The sequence below is a fragment of the Strongylocentrotus purpuratus genome, unplaced genomic scaffold (genome assembly GCF_000002235.5).
Source record: "Strongylocentrotus purpuratus isolate Spur 01 unplaced genomic scaffold, Spur_5.0 spur5_scaffold_11, whole genome shotgun sequence".
In the NCBI taxonomy this organism is placed as follows: Eukaryota; Metazoa; Echinodermata; class Echinoidea; order Camarodonta; family Strongylocentrotidae; genus Strongylocentrotus; species Strongylocentrotus purpuratus.
The window spans coordinates 17274936-17296374 of NW_022145596.1; the positions used below are offsets into that span (position 1 = coordinate 17274936).

The window sequence follows — 21439 nt, forward strand, 5'->3', positions numbered from 1 at the left end:
TTATCCTCCGGTCATTGGACCTTTGATTTCCCAAGATGTAAATGTGATACAGCGTTTCCCCCCGAAAGCCTCTTATCTCTACGGCTCGGATATCCGCCTCTCTCTCTCTCTCTCTCTCTCTCTCTCTCTCTCTCTCTCTCTCTCTCTCTTCCTTTCCTCTCCCCTTTCTCTCTCTCTATATATCTATACATATCTCCCCCTCACTTTCTTTCCCTCTCATTTTCTCCCTATCCCTCCTCCCCTCTCTCTTCTTTTTCTTCTTCTTCTTCAGGATAATCTGCCTCCTTCACTGCTGAAGAACTCTCTCTCTCCCCTCTCTCTCTCCCCCCTCTCTCTCTCTCTCTCTCTCTCTCTCTCTCTCTCCATCTGTATCACTTTCTCTGGTTGTCTGGCATATCCGGGGTCTATACCGTACCCGAACCGAAGTCTTAATTTGAACCCAAGACCAAGATCTATATTAACCCTTTTAATACCCTAATTATAAATCTTATACATTATAAACCAACTTCAAACCTTATCCTAACCCCATCGTTTTTAACGAAATAAATCCCGGGGCAATTATGTCGCCGAGGCATAATGTTAGAGCATCCTTTCATTATCCTTTGTCTCCCCCTTGTGTACCTTCTTCCTTCGCTTCCACTTTTCCCATCACTCTCTTAACCCGTTGACTACTGAATTATCTAATTCCCATAGGCTTTACACAGGGACCACCAGGTTCCAGTAAGCAATGGGTTAACATATCTTTCTCTCTCTTACTCTCTTCATTCCTCCCACCTCCTATTACAAAGTAGCCCACCCCACCCCCTGCCCTTATAACATCAATTCTTTCAGAGCCATTTTGTAAATGAAGCATTTTCTGTACTATCGCACCTCGAATCATAACTAAATTTGATTTATTTGCAAAATTCTCATTTCAGATTAATGTTCATATCCTTAATTTTGCCTATTAAACATTAGCGCATTTGGATCCCAATTTCGTCATGAAAAAGCCAATAGTTGATTGTATAGATAATTTGCTTTTTTAAACCTGGTTTGGCACATGTGGAGTAAAACGTTTAATATGTAAAATGAGAGCTCTACAATGATTAAATATTTAATCTCATCATTGTTATTCAATTTTTTAAATAGATGATTATACATTCAATGTTCATGCACTTTCAATTGGAAGATTGGGAAATGTTGCCTGTTACCAGGAATGCAAGCATTAAGATTAATTAAATATAACAACAATGACATCTACAATGATGTTATCGGCTATTAATGACTTTCGAAGTCGCCTCTTTGCCTTAATAGGTTGGAATTGCCGTTTATATTGTCATATCCAGTGGCTTAATTTGAGGAGGGGGGGGGGCACGTGCCCCACGATAAAATTATAAACAGAGGAGAAAAAAAGAGAGAAAAGAAAGGAGTAAAGGGGGAAGGGAGAGAACAAAAGATGCTAAAAACTTCCCGCATCCTACCCCAATTGGTTTTTGTTTCTTCCTCAAATTGATTTTTGTTCATCGAATAAGGTCAGGGCCCCCTCCACATAATGCCGGTGCCCCTCAATGCTCGGATACACGCTACGCCCATCGCCTTAATGGTTCTCTTTTATCATACATCCACGAACACTTACCATAAACCATATAATATTTATTTATAAACAGTACATGCACCGCGAACCATATCGATATTGCAGATTGCTGTTCACAGAAGAAAAGATGTGAGAATCTATAACATTTTATCTCTTTTTTTTCCTTACAGGGGCCGGTCGTATTCAGTGAGAGCGGAGACAGAATGGGAGTTCTACGCATTAACAGAAACATTAGTAAGTCGATTAAAACTTCATAACATATGCCACAATATTCAACATATCGTTCTCGCTTTGAAATGAATGGGCATGTACATTGTTCATCAAAATTATATCAATGCTAAAAGCAAAAAAGTGCAGTTTGATTTATTTGAAGGTAGCATTCAATATTCATGGTATTCATGAGTTATCAAGCGTAGTGCTCGAATTGCGTGCGTCTGTATGAATTCTTTATTTCTTCTAAATCGATTGGCAACATATTTATTGTCACTGTGGGGAGTATTTACCTTGGTTACGTTATTTTTTAATGAAAAATCAATGAATGCTTCCTTTTGGCTTTATTGAAAGAGTTTTCATTGCTCAGTACTACCAACAAAAATTATTTATGTATAGTAATTGTGTATATCAATGAAGGAGAGAGAAAGAGAGAGAGAGAGAGAGAGAGAGAGAGAGATATCTCATGACATCTAACAATATATGGACGGTTGCATTCAAGATCCTGAAAGTATGGAGCATAATTTTTTTTATAGGGGGGGGGGGGCAGCTTTGTTACTTGGGAATCAGATTTTATTAGCCCCATGATGATTCAACAGAAATTATGGTTTACTATAATGATAACGAAACTATAAAGCTCTGCATCGCCTGACACAGAGTCCTCTACTGGGAAAATATTGGTGGCAGCTGTTTTCCATTTCAGAATAGCAATTAGGTCCAAACATAATTATGATACTAATGCTAATAGTGGGTTCCTTCTTTACCGCTCATGACCGTCCGACGTGACACTCTTGGCGTTCCACAGTTATTACCCCTGCCTTTTGCGTGGCTGCCAGTCAGCCATTATAGCGCTTTTAAAGTAGCATTTAAAGTAATTAATTCCTGCTAGGTACCCACCTTTCATATTTTGTTATCGACAAAGAACGGATCGTCTTGAGAAAAAGAAAACAATAGCTAATAGTACAGAATTGAGGGAATACAAAATATGCGCCCAAAAGATTATTTTTCGCCAAGCACGCACTGTGTTCTAGGTTTTTTGTTTCACTGTAATTTTCATGTTCCTTTGTTTTTTTCTTATTCGAAATATCATAAGAAAGTGGATTTGTAAGTAACATTCTATCCCTCGGAGAAATGTCAGTCATGACAAAAAAAATGTGAAATATTCAGGATCATGACGCAAAATCGATAATGCTAATGTATTTTCCGACAAAATTTCGACCGGGATTCAAAGACGTGGCGAAAATTCAAAGGTAGAGCCTTAGATGGTTATTTTCGGGCAGGTTTCAAGAGAGAGTGAGGGCATGTTTATTATTGATGGGTGATATGACAGGAAGATGGCAACCTGAGACTCCCTAGAGGGATCCTTCCTTTCACCTCGCCAGCAGGCAAACTCGCTCATCAAGTTCATAAGTTCGACCGTTGGTGTCAGCAGGGATTAGTAATAATAATACTCTACGCCTGCATCATATGCGTTCATCATTAGTTCATATCTACGTTTATTTTCATTCATCTACCGTTGGGGAAGACAACTGTCTGATGAGAACAACTTTTTCTGATCTTAAATATAAAAATCAAAACAACACAAAACTTGCAGGGTTTAAAGTTCCTTGTGACACGTTTCTTTGAATCATATTTATTTGAATAAACCCCATCAACTTCAATCATATTTCTCCATACAATATCATGTAGGTGATGCATCCTGATAAAATATGGATGAAGAAGGGGAGAGAAGCTTTCTTTTTTTCTGCGTAAAAATGTTCATGTTGTATTCCGATTTATATAATATCTTAATTGGCGTGAATGTATTTCATTTTCTTGGTATATACTTAATTTAATTTGTTATCTATCTATTTATTTCCGCCTTTTATTTATTGATCTATTTATTCATTTATTAATGTTTATATATCTATCTATTCTTTTATTGATAAATATATTCATTCATTAATTTACTTGCTTACTTATATATTTTTATTTATTCATTTATTTATTTGCATTCATAAATTCTCTTATCTCATGTAAATTACCGTCTTCACCCCAATCTTCCTATTCTTTTTCATTTTTTTTTTAAATACTCGATATCATAGATGTCGTTTTTCTCCTTTAATTTTTTCTTCCCTCTACCCCTCCTATTTAGTTTGTTTCTTCTCCTTCTCTTCCTCCTCTCCCATCTTCTGTTATCATGTCATCTCTATCATAATATTATTTTGTCTCCTCTTCGTAATCATAGGTTGGAATAGTCTTTTTTCTTTACTCCTGTGCCTTTTTTTTTTGGTTTCCTTTTTTAAAATATTTTAGTGATTCATCGGGCTCGTTGTTTGTCGCCTTTAAACAATGTTTGTATTTCTATTTTTTCCCATGTACAACAGATGGAACAGTAAGAGACATAGGCCGATACTACAGACGAGATGATCGTATCGAATGGTACATGCCGATGGAGAATATATGGGGTGAGTTGATGAAGCTTTATGATGACAACCCATTTATATCGTGATTATAAGTATCGATCAGGGATTAAGCATTCAGGGACACTCTATATCTTCATAATCAGCTTCGGCAGTTAATAACTTTGCCATATTCAGGTGGGATTCATTCGAGATTTGGTCCAATCAAATGAAAAGCGGGGAGGTGGGTTTATATTCAGTGGCTGGTATAACAAGATCAAAGTATAGGTTATAAGTAACTGCGTGAGAAGAGAAAATCTACTTGATTATGGAGCGCGAACTGCCGTCGAACCTCTTCATCTCGAAAATGATTTCATGATTCTGTAACTGAACAAAGGCAAATATTTGCACAATAGGATTAATTTATTATTTTGATTTCATGATAAAGTACATTTACTTTATTAATTTTGTTCCACAAAGAGCCACTTCGGAGGTAGCACTTGTACAAATGACCTCCACAAATCCACAGATCACTCACACATGGAGATGTCCCACTTTGAGCATTTTGGAATAAAAAATTGTCAAAGTGACAGAGGTGCTGCATTAATACCTTTTGTTAACCCTCTTGACAAGAATACTTCTACCTGAGCATCCTAGAATGTATCGCCGGTGCATAAATGAACAATAGTCACATAACTTCCATGAACACGTATCAAGTAGTAGTCTTGATGGGTTTTACAGTTATGTACAAATGACCTTTATCTGCTCATGCGCAGATAGTATCTCTGAAGTGGCTTATTGTCACAATAAGCGAGTTCGTAAATAGCTCTGGACCGCATGACCCCAAAATATCCACCGATCTTAGACACGATGGATACTTCCCACCTTTGCATTTTAAAATAATCACTGCCTAAGTGATGGAGGTGCTTCATGAATACCTTTTGTTTGCCTCTTGAGAATAATACTTCCACCTGTGTATCAGATAAAAGTACTGTTGGTGCATAAATGAATACTGATTACACAACTTTCATTAGCACGATCCGAGTATCCGTCTCAATGGTTTTACAATTTGGGTACGAATGACCTTTATCTGCCCACGCGCAAATCCTAATTACGAACTCGCTTATTAAAAACAGAAAAAGACATTTCGACACCATAAGCGTTCCATAAATCAGACCATTACGTTATTCAAATGTCAGTCTATCGAACTAACATGCCTACAACATCCTGTCATGCTTATACACATTCTTAAACTAACAGGTGTACCCTTTACTAAGCCAAAGTGTCCTACACTGTATGTTTCTAAAAGAACAAAACAAATACAATGTTATTTTTGTCCTTCCTTTTTTAAAAACAAAAATCGAAAAATGTCCTGCTGCCGTACATTTAAGTGGGTATGCGTATCTACACCTGTATTAGTGTATGCCTGCTTCATACCTCGTCAATAAGCAATGTACTCTGAAATAAATCCCATGATACACGTGTACATAGCGTGTACCTGATTAAAGTAATATTGATTTGTCGTTAACTCGCTACAAAAGGCCTGGATAGTACATGCTGAGGCCATTCAACTCATATACCCCCTCATACGGTATTTATACGTGTAGTTTACGCCTGTTAGAGTAATGACTACAATCAAACCTGAGTAGAATATCATATCTAAAGCAACTTCAAAGAAGAGCGACGATGATGATCACAGGAGCAGGGTGTTTGACATGGATTTCTCGTTAATTTTCTATAGTCACACCGGGAAAAAAGTGTACCTCTCCGATTCATTCATAATCATGTGCACCATGTACGCTCCAACCAAGATAATTATTGAATTATTGAATCAAAGTGGAGGCATGGGAAGAGCGGAGGGTGAAGGGGGAGGGGGGCACGGAAGCATAGATAAGGAATCAGAATTGGTTATTATTTTTTTCACATGGAAAGAGTAACGAATGCATTACGCTAGCATTTATTCATTGCAATGCAGCATGCGAGGACGGTGCAAAACGGCTCTCTTGCGGCCAATAACCATAATTCATTTTTGAACAATTTCCGGGATATTCATTCATTGTGGCCATTTTAGTTGCATGATTTATGTAATTAACATATAATAACGCACTAAGGGGTACTAAAATGATGCAAATAATATTAGGAAACTGATTTTTGGGTACTAGGCTATTACACTCATTCCCGGTCTTTCTATAGCGCCCATTAATGCATACCTGTGGAAAACGCTTTAAACATGTTGCTTGTTAATGTTGCTAAAATTCAAATTCTGTCATTTCAAATGCGGTGTCAATCGCGAGCGAAGTTTAATTTTTTGAAGATTTCGAATGAGAATTGGATCATCGGTCAAATGCAATATACCCATCTTATGCACATCTTAATAAGAATTTGGTTGAAAGGTCGATCACCCTTACTGCGACTATACGGACATTTGATTTTTTTAAAGATTTAAAAAAAAAAAAAAAAAAATTCTTATGTAAGAGTTTTGTAGGTCACCATAACCTAGTGATACCCTCTTTCAACATATTTCACGTGATAACCAAATATACTTTTCAAAGTTGATGGTTTTTGGAATATGAATTGTGAAGTTACGAGAGACCGACCGAAACTGTTCTATTTCCCATGAGTTCACATCTTACTAAGATCAAAATGGCCGACATAGAAAGTGATACGGGTGTAACATTTTATGGATTGAAAAGCGGCTTACGTATACGGTTTACACATAATTTCCTCTTAACTATAAGTCTATAGAAATGCACTGCCTGAGCTGATGTAATTTATGATGGAAGTATAATGAAGTTTTCGTCTGTTATTAATTCAATTATGGCCATGTGGCGCCGACGTTGTATACGTGCATGTATATGCGCCAACCATTGCCACCACGGTTCGCGGTGAATGATGATAGTGGTGTCACTTTGATGAAGAGTCTTCATAAATCAACGTTTTTCGAGTGAGAAATTGAACCAAAACCAGGTCGCGGCTTGACTGGCTTCTTTTAAAGTGGAAGATCGAATAACGAAGATCGAGAGTGAACGTTTCACCTATCTTTGTGGTATAACAATAAATGTCGGCCAAACCGACGTAACCGACACCAGACCAATTACAGACCGAACAACCAATACCACATTACTCCCGAATGACCAATTATAATTTTAGGCCAATGATAATTTGAAGCGAGGGAGACGTGATGGCTCAGTGGTAGAGCAGTGGTCTCGTAACCGGGAGGTCCCGGGTTCGAAACCAAATCGATGCGCCAGACGTGCCCTTTGGTGAAAAATTAATCCTCATTACCAAGTTTCTTGAAGAGGACTTAAAGACGTCGGTCCCTTGGTTGCGTACTTACAGTAAAAGTATACGCATGCTTTCCTAGCAGTCAGGTAAAACATACCATCGAACCAAATGGTGTAACGGATGTCTAACACGTATCTCCAAGCAACACTGCTCTGAGGTGTGTTCCTACACTAACTGCCTTCTTAACTTTAATCTTGGACCTAACACTATTTCTATCCCTTATTATAACCATAACCTTAAACCTGACATAACACCAAATTGCAACCCTACTTATACTAACCCTAACCCTATACTTTTGACAAAATCAAGTATTAGATCATAGTTTTTGCAGCCCCAATCAGCTACGTCTAGTTAGCAAGATTTGGGGTAGTTATAGTACCGAGCCTCTAGTCTGTGAGTACGAAATAAAATTTAGCATATTAGAAACCTCCATGTATAATGCATGGAGTTTGAACAATCCCATGGAAAAATAGTTATAACAAGTTTCCTTAATGTTCCATTATAATTGTTGGATTTATCATCATACAGATATCCACAATGTGACCGGCCAACGTAAGAAACAAGATCCCGTAATTTCCATTCTAATTGCCCAATTAATAACCATAAAAGGCTTTTCATAATAAGAACCAATTTCGTTCTCATTTCATGTGCCGATTAACAATGATGTATTTTTGCTATGTTCACAAGATAAAACATTTCAAATCTTAATATATATGCATAGGCAAGCACTTGGTGTTAAAGCTGTCGGATACAAATGCACTTATGATCACTCCCAAACTAATTCCATAAAACAAAACCAAGTGTTTATTGTTTTGTCCATTTTTGAAGCACCACGCCTATTTAAATGACAAGAATATTTTTCTTTTACCATGTTTACAAGAGGATTACATCTACCAGATCCTTAATACATCTGCAAGAAAAAGTTCCCATGTTAGAGCTAAATGCCATTATGGTGAAAACAAAACTAAATGTCATCTTACTCTCTGTTTTTTCTTCTACGACTAAAGCATAAACAATAACCATAAAAAGGTAGAAATTAGAATTGATCTGCTTGACATTATTCGCTTACATGCTAGATAATCTCTTCCTGATGGCAATTTATTGAAGTTTAAAAAAGAAATTATATTTTAGATTATATCCCCTTACTTAATCACTAAACCATTCAAAATCGTAAACATGACAGCGGTTTAATCCTAGCATGTGCGAACGAATAATGTATCTTTGTTATGAAAATTCAAGTTTAAAGTTTCTTCATCCATTTATAGTCTCCTCAGAAGACATGACACTTTTTGACCTAAAATCAACAATAACAACAAAAATGACAACGACCCCCCCCCAAAAAAAAAGGAAAAACAAACATAAACCAACAACAGCAACAACAACAGCACATACAAAAATAAAGTCGGGTGATAAAGCATCCTTGACAAGTAGCTTCATTTCGTCGCTGTTTTCACGAATTGTTTATAATTCATGAATTCAAATCCTGTTTTCCCTTTTAATAATGCACTGTAAGGAGGAATATATCCTTGCCTCATGAATACACGGCCTTGTCTCTTAATCCTTTAGGGTTTGAACACCCTTATTCGAAATAGCGCTAAAATGGAATTTATATTAAAGTATCAACTTTGTGGGATTTCTTAAAATGTCATCTCATCCATTACGAGATTGAGAGGGATCGCGTGTAATATCCGAAAGTTTTTCACAAAATGAAATTGTGGATCATGAGAGGAAAAACAGAAAAAAAAGTCGCTGAATAGTTTGTAACTTTATATCCGGGATTGATAGCGCGCGTAGAATATTGATAAAGATTTCATTTGATGTGATTTTGTTTCCAGTTTCCCTTTATAGGCATAAACACGATATATACATGTATATACACAATAAGATATGATGTAATTATACACATCAAACAAAGACGAAGAAAGTAAAAAGAAAAGATACAGTGCCCCCAAACCCACGTGATTATCTATCCACATACGCATAGCCTATTGAAACTGAGGGGCATGCAATAAAAAGCAGTGAATCCCAACAAATAATAATAGTGATAATAGTGGATACGTCGCCGGACTGTCGATCACAAGGTCCGCGGTTCGAGTCCCGCCGCCGCACTAATGTCCTCTGGCAAGACATTGATCTACATTTGCCACACTCCACCCAGGTGAAGTAAATGGGTACCTGGTCGGAATATATTCCTTGAAATGCTAGAGCACCGTAATGGCAGCCGTACTAAAGCCAGGGTAATAATCGGGAGCACCAGGAGTGTCAAGTCTGACAGACATGAGCGCTATACAAGAACCCACTATTATTATTATTATTATTATTATTATAAATAATAATATATTATATCAAGAATATGACATAAAAAGGAGGTAGTAGGTGATAATACTAGAAATGCAATCGTGTCACAACGATGTGCGTGCAATGACGACATGTTTCTACGAGCTTCTCTCGCCCTATCCAGAGCAATTTGTACGAAGTCTGTAGCTTCTGTGATATTGGAGATAGGTAGGGCGAAAGAAAGGCCTCAACAGTGACCTTGATGGGATGGTAGTGACTATGCCTACGAAGTTTGACAGAAATTGGGATAGGGGAAAGGACGTAGAAAGGGCTCGCAAGCACTGCGTGCAAAAACCAAGGGGATTTGGTGCATGTTCGTCATTGCAATCAAGATCGTTCTGGGGGTCAAAAGCGTGAACCCGATATGCCCCATAGACAATGCGTGTAATGCATGAGCGGAAAACTAACAGGATCTGTATTATGACCGGAGTTAAATTGTTTTTTCTCTCTCTCTTTAGGTCTCTTTATGGGCCGTATTTGGTATCATTAGAAAGAGAATTTCATGGTTGTTATTGTAAACCACTCACTTTTTTCTATGATAATCCTATCGAAACACGTGATGTAAAATAGATTTATAGAACAAAATGGCGTCTTGAATGGCCCCCTCGACCAATTCTAAAAATCCGGTCACAAGGTGCCCTGCGTATTGGAACTCGGCATGTCACTGCAAATTTTCAAGGAAAAAAAAGGACATTTAAGGGGCGAAAAGTAGTCTGAAAAAATGATGTCCTAGCCGATACGTGTTCGATTTGGGCGGAAACTCGGCGGAATTCGTATAGTGACCTTTGTTCAAATGCGATTTATTCACAATTTTCTGTGTGAACATATACTATACTTGGTATCATGCGAAAGGGCACTCCATTGCGGTCAGTTTGACACCATTGTTATCTCCGCGCAATATATTGCACGCATTAAACGCGCTATTACGTAATGCATAGTAAATTCATCATTTTTGACGATAACTTTGCAACACGGGCATTACAATTTATTAAACTTGGCAGACAGTTGTCACGTATATGGATACATATGTGTGCCAAGTTTCATTGATGTAGGTATAAAGATCGACATTTTAGAGCAAGTTTAAGTTATTTTGGAATTTTCTTGAAAATGGCGAATTTGGAGGGCATTTTTCTCAAAGTCAGTCAGTGTAAGGGTATATAATTTTGTATATAGCTGGAAAGGGCATATCTTCAAGTATCTAAATCCAAAAAAGGGTACGGATTTGCCAAGCCATAATGGAGATACGGCCATAGAAAGAAAGCCAATTCTCAGAACTTTAGAGGGCGCTAGTTATGTTTTGCAAAGTCATTAGAGCGTGAAATTTGAGAAGGTTATGTGCAATTATGAGATAAAGATACTGTGTGATTAAAATACAAAACGGAATTTATATGAGAAAGTTATGGCAGTTTTAGATTATTTAGGGGTCAATTTTTCAAGAATTTGAGAGATTGTTGACGGAGACGGTTTCAGATTTGAATTTTGAGTATGTAGATGGCATTTTGAAGGGCAGGTTATCCGTCGCAGATGAAAGGACATCTCTTAGACTATCTAGAGGAATTTGTTAGAAGTTTGTAGGATCTAGGATAGTGGAGATAGGAAGGAAGAAAGAAAGGCATTAAAATGGACCAGAAACGGACAAAATGGCGCCTGGATGGTTATGCATGAGTAATTTCGAAAATCGAAAAAGTAGGTGACCTTGATGAGATGCTACAGACTATGCCTATGAAATTTGAAAGGAAACGGACATGAGGAAAGCACCTTACTAGGAATAACAAACACTATGTGCAAAACGAATGGGATTTTTGGACGATAAGGAAAACACTACTAAGGAGGAGAATATTAATGGGGCAGAATGTGAACGAAAACAAGGCAATGACGAAGGTCGTCATTGCAATAATTAACATAATGCACAGAATAAAGAAAAAGGGTAGATATCAGACTAGCAATGATAGTCGGCATGAGGGCTGAAATGGTTCAGCAAGAAATTATGTGTCCTGGTAACCAGACTAGCATGGAGGTAACTCGTGTGTGTTTTATGGGAAGACAATTGCGCCTCCTATTCCACTCCCTTAAGAAAGATTGATAATCTAACATTCATGGAGAATTGGTGCATGAAATTGAAAAATAAATTGATCAGCCTCACTTTGATGCTGTAATAAAAATCAGTTATTTATGTGATATAGTGTTGAATTACTATAATGAAAAAAAAGGTGAATTCTAAACTAACATTATCAGGATAGATTGGGGCAGTGCTAGATTTTTAAGGAAAAACGTGTATTATCCAAGGCTATTATGGTTACCGTTAGAAACAAGGGGAGCAAATAGAATAAACGAATAATAGATAAATAGATAAATAGATGAATGAATGATTAAATAGATAAATGAGATATATTGATAGAAAAATGCATAAATGAATACATAAATGAATACATATATGAACAAATAAATAAAAGAATATCAGGCGCTCACAGCTTTTGCTTCGAAATGAAATACGTACATTCAACTTCGGAGGCATACTGCCCGTGGTGCATACATATAAAATAATATTAAATGGTTCTAGAAAAAAAAAAATCAAAAAAAAAAAAAACGCAATTCAATCAATAGTCAAGTCACATCGTTTGATATTTGATATTGCTAACTCCTCCGATCTGTTTCTGATTGTTTGTTTTTTGGGTTGTTCGTTGGATTGGAAACAATTATATAACAGCTGAATATATGAGAGGGTAGCACTTGCTGGATCATGGTACAACAGTTTTGTAAGCCTTTATTCCTTTTGCAGAAAACCAATCAAAGCACTTAAACCTCTTGAGAAAATGCGTGGTACATTGGGAACGATTATTATAACATAGTTGTTATTGAGTTAATTTGCACTTTGTATTTTGCACAACCATTTTGGTCATCCTTCGCGCTATTGAAACGAGAGTAAGTAAACAAAGCATACCAACCTTATTAACAAATGAAAACATACAAAAAAGATAAAAATTAAGATAATACAAAGCAGACCAAACAAGACATGGACTTAAAAGCCAAAGCAGAGCAAATGCAACGGAAAATGAAAGAAAGCAAAAACAAAGCAAGGCAAAGAAAGCAAGCAAAGCAAACCTAAAAGTAGAAACATTAGAGAAAAGGGAAGGAAGAAGAAAAGCAAAAATTGAAGAAAATAAGTTAACTTTTAATACGAGAAAAGAAAACGAAAGCAAAAAAAAGAGAGAAAAGATAGCAAAATAAAACTAAACTAAACTTCACTAAACTAAATAAACAAATAAACAAGCAACATAAAAAACAATCACACCGTTAGATAGATTTAGGTGGTCATTTTTCATACGTGCCATGACATTGTACAATGACAGGTTCAGGAGGTAATTGTTAGTTGCGGAATCAGCGATTAAGGATATAAATTAAGTGATGACACCATCAGTGATTTTTAGTATGTCTACGGTTTTAGTTTGTGTTATTATGTTTCTATACCAAAGCATCTACCATTTTGTACTATGTTCAATTTATTGTGCGTTGTATTTATTCCTGATTTTGTATAAATTGATAATACAGGTATGTTAATTGATGTTATATAAGTTGAAGAAACAGCCGGAAAATGATTTTTATGCCATGTTTTTTTGTGCATGATCAATAAATTTGAACTTGAACCTGTAATATTAGTATTGAAATATGACGTAATGGATGTTTCTTTTTTCTTCTCCTACCAGCTTCCAATGGCGGGCACCCACCTCAAGATGCTGATAGTCATCAAATAGTGATAGAGCAGGTGTCACGTGAGCTCTTCATCAGTATGCTCACCTTCTCCATCGTCGGCATCGTCATCGCTATCGGTTTCCTCTTCTTCAACATCTTCTACAGGGATGAGAAGTAAGTCAATGCACACGTTTAACCCGCCAATTAACCCATTGCATCCTGTAACCTGGTGGCCTCTGTATTAAGCCTATGGCAATTAATAAAGTCAGTGGTCAACGGGTTAAAAAGTGCCGTGCCCTATATATGTGCGCAGTGCAATTTTGCATATGTATTTAGTGCTAAAAAATTCAATTCATTGGGTATTATGAAAACAGATAAAAGCGTAGTTTGGAAAGTCATGATATTTTCTTTTCTATTAACAACATTGACGCCTAACTTTTGATCCCTGAAATTAATATATTATTATTTTGAATTAGAATGAAATAGTAGACTTGTTGGCCGGTAACAATGTGGATATCTGTATGTATGATGATAATCGCTTACGTAATATAATCTGCACACCGTCCACATGCCATGAAAGATTTAACATTATTTTTTGAATCAAAATTGTTTTGTTCACATACGGATTCCATCTACTAAATTAGATTCCAATTTCGCTATAATTTCCGATAAATCAGGATCTTATGTGACCGCTCCCACATTAAGAAGTATATTCTTAATTTAAGCATTTCAATGAGTAATAGAGCCACGATTTCAGCGAGGCATAATGTTTGAATGAATCTTTTCCAATCTAATACCAGTTAAACCTGTTTATAGCGACCGTCCAAGGGAAACACACAAATCCGTCTTTGTAGACGGGTTCCTTTAGTACATGTTTCAATGAGAAATCATTTTCAAGGGAAACAAAAAATGTGGTCTCTGTAGACAGGTGGTCACTAATGCAATTTTGACTGCTTTCATTATTTTCTTCAAATCTTGGTTTTGAATTTTCAGATTAATAAAGATGTCGAGTCCAAACATGAACAACATCATAATCGGGGGCTGCATTCTCACCTACATCACAGCTATCATCTTAGGTGTGGACATAGGACTACTCGATCAAAACGGTCTCAAGATAATGTGCCAGGTATGTATACTTCATCATGTGTGTATGTGCGTGTAATTGGGTTTATACAGACGTGTGTCAATCAGATATGATTATTTACGTCTGGGGACCGACCTTTAACGTCAACATCCGAAAGACGTGACTCAATTTCGAAACTGCGCCCTCGGCTGAATTAGTTTGTAACTGCCATTGTTTTAGCTGGATAACAGGCGCACGCCGCTACGTCCTACGGATTTCACCGTGGTGAAACACTGGGCCCTGTTTCATAAAACTTGTTATCAATAACATGAGCCAAATTTCTCTGGCAAATTTGCTCTCAACCAATCAAATGCCACGATGTCAGTAGCTTGTAACAGTTATTGTAACTTGTTATCGATAGCAAGTTTTGTGAAGCAGGGCCCTGTATCGACTAAGTGATATTGCCAGTGAAACGAACAAACATTACACGTCCCTTCATATTGGACTTTATAGGTAATTATCGTTTAATGCGCAAGTCACACCAGGAAGAGCTTGACACTAGAGCAAAATTTCACGAGAAAGTCTCATTAATAACAAATTTGGCGACATTGCAATGAACTGCATGTTGAAAGTAACATTAATTTTAATTAGATATCTACGAAATTTTTACTTATGATGATTTCGTGAAATGGGGCTTAGAGCGACAATAGACCTGCAACAAATAGCATTATTTGTTTTCAATGATCCAGAGCGGCAATTATCTACAACAAATAGCATTATTTGTTTTCAATGATCCAGAGCGGCAATAGATCTACAACAAATAGCATTATTTGTTTTCAATGGTCACTAGCTGGTCGGTTTGGAGTCGGTGACTGAGGTATGATATGTTCAAAGGTAGGAGGAGAGGAACTCCCTATATTGAACATTACTTTTGAACGAATGAATGAATTAAATTGATCCACACAGATTGGTAATCTTCGATTAATGGACCTGGGACTTGCCTTTCTAATCTTCCTCCAGAACTTCATCAAATATAATAATAGATTAATCTAAAAAGGGGTATCCCGTAGATTTAATGTAGCGGAAAGGTAGAATCCGATCGCTCCCGTTATTTGCTGTCACGACTTTCCTTTAAAAAATGTCTTACGTCTTAATGCCTTGCCGCCAAATTAAGTCTGCCCTCGCTCCCCTCCATTACGGGGCCGATTCATCTTCATTCTGGCCATAATTGCGGTGACGCCTGGTCTCCGCGAATATTCATGGCGGTGCAAGATTGCGGCCAAATCTTGCTTCATCGGCGGGGAATTGATCATTTGACAGAGTTTTATGTCAAAGTCATTTTCCAAGTGTGATGAGAGAGATCGATTTGTGAGGGTGGGGTGGGGTGAGGGGGGGGGGGGTGGGGTTCCACGATGAGAACCTTGATAATTATAGTGGAATAGAAGGAGAATGGCCCAGGCCGCTGCCCTGACCGACAGACTTGCTTCATTTGCTGGGGAATTGATCATTCGACAGAGTTTCATGTCAAAGTCATTTTCCAAGTGTGATGAGAGAGATAGATTGGAGGGAGTGGGGGTGAGAGGGGGGGGGGAGGGGGAGGCTCCACTATGAGAACCGTGGTAATTATAGTGGAATTGAAGGAGAATGGCCCAGGCCGCTGTCCTGACTGACAGTCACCCGCCATTTCGCAGGCTCGTTCAGATATGAATCGGTAAACCGCGGAGTTTTTTGTCTTCACAACATGTATAAAATGAATGACAAATGGCAAATGGCGAATGTGCTCAATAAAGGTCTAACGCTCACTGTGCTCTGTGATGTAAGCTACAGAAAGGTGATTACATGTACGTCATCTAGAAGGAAAAAAAGAAGAAGAATAAAACACCGCGGTTTACCATGTTATAATTGAACGAGCCTTAACCATTTACGAGCCCATTTACAATCAAGTCGAGAAAATGCTCTGGTGAACGGGGACGGCGGGGGGGGGGGGGGGGGGGGGGGTTGAAACTCACGGAAAGAAAAAGATATCAAAGTAAAATAGGACATTATTTGTTTTCCTTTGATAGATGAATGTCAAAGTGCCAGGCTTCTATTCTAACCGACAGCGTAATATCATTTCATTCCCGGGTAGAGTGACGATGAAGATAAGTTGTGAAAAATATTCACGTCAAGTGCTCGTCGTAATAAAATGTCCCCTTATTAAATCATGTGATTTTGATCAATTCGTTCCAAGTTAGTTCTTCGTGTTTTCTGTAATATAATTATTTACAATTATCTACATGGTCTTTAGAAGAATAAGCCATGGGCCAAATTTGTAAGGGGGTGGGGTGGTTGACGTATCTTTCTTGAATATCAACTTTCACTTTCTAAAACCTCGCTAGCGGGCATTGACAATTTATTGCAGCGACTATCTAATCTTGTCATCAAAATACAAAATTAGATGTGAATACAGCAAACATACAATGACAACTGCCCTATTATTCATGTATGAGGCAGTGAAAGTCCGAATAATGGAAATTACAACATTTTCGAGTGGGGGGGGGGGGTGGGGGCGGTCAGTCACAGTCCCTTGTGCCTATGTTTAACTTATACAAAGCACTGGCAAAAGTTTTTAATCTTGTTATTCAGTTCTTTTGGTGGAACACCGAAACTAAAATCAATTCACTTCAATTAGCCGAGAAAACAATAGTTGGATAAGAAATTGGAGTTTCCCTTTGGGACTCCCAATTGTTCTGTATTTTGAAAGCTATTAGATGAAACTTGTTCCCGAATGTAAACATTCGGACATAATTTCATCAGTGTAATGATTCAAATTGGGTGATCATGTGGTAACACAGAAAATCTATCGATAAGTGATACAAACTGATTAGAAACGTAGGCGTCCAAAACATACTTTTGGGGGTTTGGTTTTTCTTAACGAGTTCATATAGTCAACAGTCTATCTTTGCTCTTATTATTTTTTTATGATTCATTATCAGGAACAAGAAGGGAAACAGTAACATTCTGAAACTAAAATCAATTCACTTCGATTAGTTAAGAAAACAATAGTTGGATAAGAGATCGGAGTTTCTCTTTGGGACTCCCGATGTTATATATTATGAAAGTTATTAGATAAAACTTGTTCCCGAATGTGAACATCCGGACATAATTTTATCAGTGGGATGATCATTCAGATTGGGTGATCACGCCGTGACACAGAAAATCTATCGATAAGCGATAACAACTGATTAGAAACGCGGGGGTCGAAAACAGACCTTTTTAGTGGGTTTTGTTGTTCCTTAACGAGTTCATATAGTCAACAGCGTAATTTTGTTCTTCTTATTTTGTATGATTCACTATTAGGAACAAGATGTGAAACAGTAACATTCTGATTTTGTATTCCTGTATATTTGAATGAATAAGTAAAGAATAATAATGTACCTAGTATTTTACGCTTGAAATGCCTCGTATATGTAATGTAATGTTTGTATATTTTTGAAACCGCAAAACGAGTAAAGACTTTTGAAAAATGGTGAATCGAGGAAATCTCTGTTTCAAAATCATGAACTTTTATTCCTTTCCAATCCGTTTGTGTCTTTATATAAAAAGGCAAGGGAACTCTTATTCCACACATGTAAACACCATGCCCACATGTTTAGTCACAGAATATCTTTGACAAAATAAAGATGTATAGAAAAGGATACCGCGGCATTGAAATACTTGATTCAATAACAACTTCTTTTTACTATTTTTCTTACAGGCCAGAACGTGGATATTTTCTATAGGTTTCACACTATCATTTGGAGCAATGTTTTCTAAAACATGGAGAGTATACAGCATATTCACAAACAAGAAACTGCAGAAAAGGGTAAGAAATAAAAATGATCAAAAACGCTCATATTCTTTAAAAAAAATATGGTTGCATATTTAGTGGAAAATTATTGATTGTAACCTTTTAAATATTTATCACTAAAGCAGTGTATTCGGTGATAGAACATTTAGCTGTTACAGAAACACTTCTAGACATTGAAGCAGTATCACATTTTACCTATTATCTGAAACACTTCGCGACATTGAAGGAGTATCATATCTCTATCGGCACGAAAGGGATAAATTTAATCCTGTTTGAAATTATCTTCAGATAAAATGCCTTCAGCCAGAGAAGACCCACCCCATATAATATTCCCATTTGTAGAGGAGATCACTCACTTTTAGCTAGAGTAGCTCTTACGGTTCCCCCATACATAATGTAAGTCCTCAGACCCTTCTACATGTATAAACGCAATTGAGAGAAAAAAAAGATGAATTTGTTTGAAGGCTGCCTCCGGCGAAATACATAATATTCTGTTGATTTACATCTATTTGCAATTATATCGCCGGATGATCTCGAAACACCTTGCTATTCCCATTAGCGCATTTGATGTCGTTTTGAAATAAAAGAATTCCACTAGAGATAATTTCCTCTCCCAATATTCGATGATATTTCCACTCGTTTCTCTCTGAACTGACAATAACTGGAAATCCTGTTTCTTCAAAAGATATTTTACATTTCCTGTTATTTTCAGCTATCCTGTACATTCAGGTCTTTATCTATATATTCTTCCTGGAAGCCTGTTGTTCAGAGTTCGAATTTGTCCCCACTTTCGTTGACCCTTCCTTTTGATTCATTTCCCCACCTTTATTTATGAAATTATTTTACTTTATTATTCTATTTGTGCATCACAATCTGATTTATACTGTATTAACATGTTGACTGAGACCGCGGAAAGTAGGATAGTTATTATTGTATTGTAATTTTCTGAAAGCACTTCCATTCATTCGTTTATACTTATAATTCTCTATCTTTTTCGCATTCTAATCTATCGCGTGTACATGATTTATTTTCTTAAACTGTTTCACAGCTTGTTTTATATCACTATAAACCGTGCTTTAAAAATCGATTTTAATATATCACGAAGAATAAGGGAAGTAAATCATATATTTGTATGAAAAACCTGATACCAGCTTTATATCATTTGTCGTTTTCCTGAACAGACTTTATTAGAAGGGGGACTTGCTCCCCCCCCCCCCAACGCCGCTCCAATTCAGGGGCAGACAAAAAGAGGAGTGGAAGAGAGAGAGAGAGAGAGTGAGAGAGAGAGAGGGTAGGGGAGAGTGAGGGAGGCAGGGTAGATAATTATACTTATATCAAGAGGGGGTCATACCCCCTCTATGGCATTCCCGACTTCCACCCCTCCCCTGCAAAGGTAGACCTAATACGCTACCCCGAGGCTATGATGGGGGTAGCGCCCCCGTTTTCCTGATTTTGGTCTTTACCATGTTAAAGTACGAGTATAAAAACACTGGCCTTTACCTCCGTAAAAAAAACAAGGCCAAGCGTGCCAAGCAAATCACAAAGGTAATCCATCAACTGGAAAAAGTGTTACATCTATTTTTACACTATTTTGAAAAAATCCTATTTTTCATCCTGTCTGAAAAAATATTTGTTTCGTGAGGAGTTCTCTCAATAATAGTCCCGAAAGCCCACGCTGAACAAGAGGGCGAAGAGAGAGAGAGAGAGAGAGAGAGAGAGAGAGAGAGAGAGAGAGAGAGAGAATGTCATGACGACAGAAGACATGCAGTGCACAAAGTAGCCGTGACCATTTTTTCTCGATAAGTAAACCTTATTTGCCTCGGAGCTACAGTCCCGCTACAGCACTACATAATGGCTGAATGAAGATCACTGCGGCAACGTTCCGCAGGCCTCCTCCGCGTTCCTTCTCCAGGGCCCTCGATGGCCTTTTGGCCTATAGGATAACTGGAAATTCAACCGGTCCTCAAAGAAAAAGGCAGAATTATGTAACACTTACGCGCAAATAGTAAAATATTCGAAGACTGAACACTTTGCATTAAACAAAAAAAAATCCACTCTGTATTCAATAACTGGAGCCCCTCTTGACATTAAGGAAAGAGGGGAACGGTGCATGAGAGAGTCTCAAAATTTCGATGCTCTCATCGTACACTGTACTAACCAGAAGAATATTATTCAAAAGAAGAGGTGGACCCCCCCCCCCCCAAAAAAAAAAAAAAAAAAAAAATATATATATATATATATATAAAAGGAATAGCAATTTGGTTTTCGTACTAAGTTCCTACGTGCTACTCCTTAAGTAAAATTAGTCGTCCTTTGTTCTTTCAAAATGATGATTGAAACTGTTGGTCAAAGAATCAGTCTGAGAGTTTATGAGAATTACATTGATTGTATTTCCCTCGTGGGAAACATTGCTGATTTTGTATCAATCAGTCGGAATGCAATTTTCGTTTTCCGCCCCCAGCGCCCAACTAAATCAATCATTGTTGTCGTCGGAAGAAAGCGATATGCTGACCACAACAGCGTTCTACTTGCCAAGGCATTCAGTTTAGGACGATTGAATTTAATTTCCATTGTGGTCTTAGATTGCTAAATGCACACATCAAGTGAATTGATTTCTTATTTTACCAAGGTTCTTAATAACATTACTTACTTAAGAACAGAGAAATTCAAAACTTTGTTTATCTCTGAAAACAGCGAACACAAACACATTCACACCCCCCCCCCTGTATTTGTCATGATTGGTATAGAACGAACATGTATCGATCTGTCAAAAGTTTGCATTTTAAGAAATTCATTTTTGGAAAGAATCTCTTCTAAATAACATATGATACTGATAACATTAAAACTATCAGGATTTTAAATTAATGACAGCGTTGTATAATAAAGTGGGCCTACCAGCAATAACGTGCTATCTGTGTTTTACCAGAGAGAGAAAGAGAGAGATAGAGAGATAGAGAAAGAGAGAGAGAGATAGAGATACATAGTGAGTGTGTCTTTCTTTCTCTTTTTCTTTACAAACCCACCCCCTCCCACCTCCTCTCTCCCTCTCTCTCTCTTTCTATCGTGTCTCT

The 21439-nt window shown here is 37.3% G+C and overlaps 1 protein-coding gene across 1 annotated transcript in view; it reads left to right on the forward strand.

Moving 5' to 3' along the window:
• Positions 1-21439, forward strand: part of LOC763655 (gamma-aminobutyric acid type B receptor subunit 2) — a 74406-nt gene that overhangs the window by 40691 nt on the left and 12276 nt on the right. The window contains exons 8-12 of the mRNA XM_030980829.1: positions 1744-1807; positions 4150-4230; positions 13491-13650; positions 14470-14602; positions 18276-18383. Coding sequence (XP_030836689.1) covers positions 1744-1807; positions 4150-4230; positions 13491-13650; positions 14470-14602; positions 18276-18383 — 546 coding nt within the window. The remainder of the gene's footprint in view (positions 1-1743; positions 1808-4149; positions 4231-13490; positions 13651-14469; positions 14603-18275; positions 18384-21439) is intronic.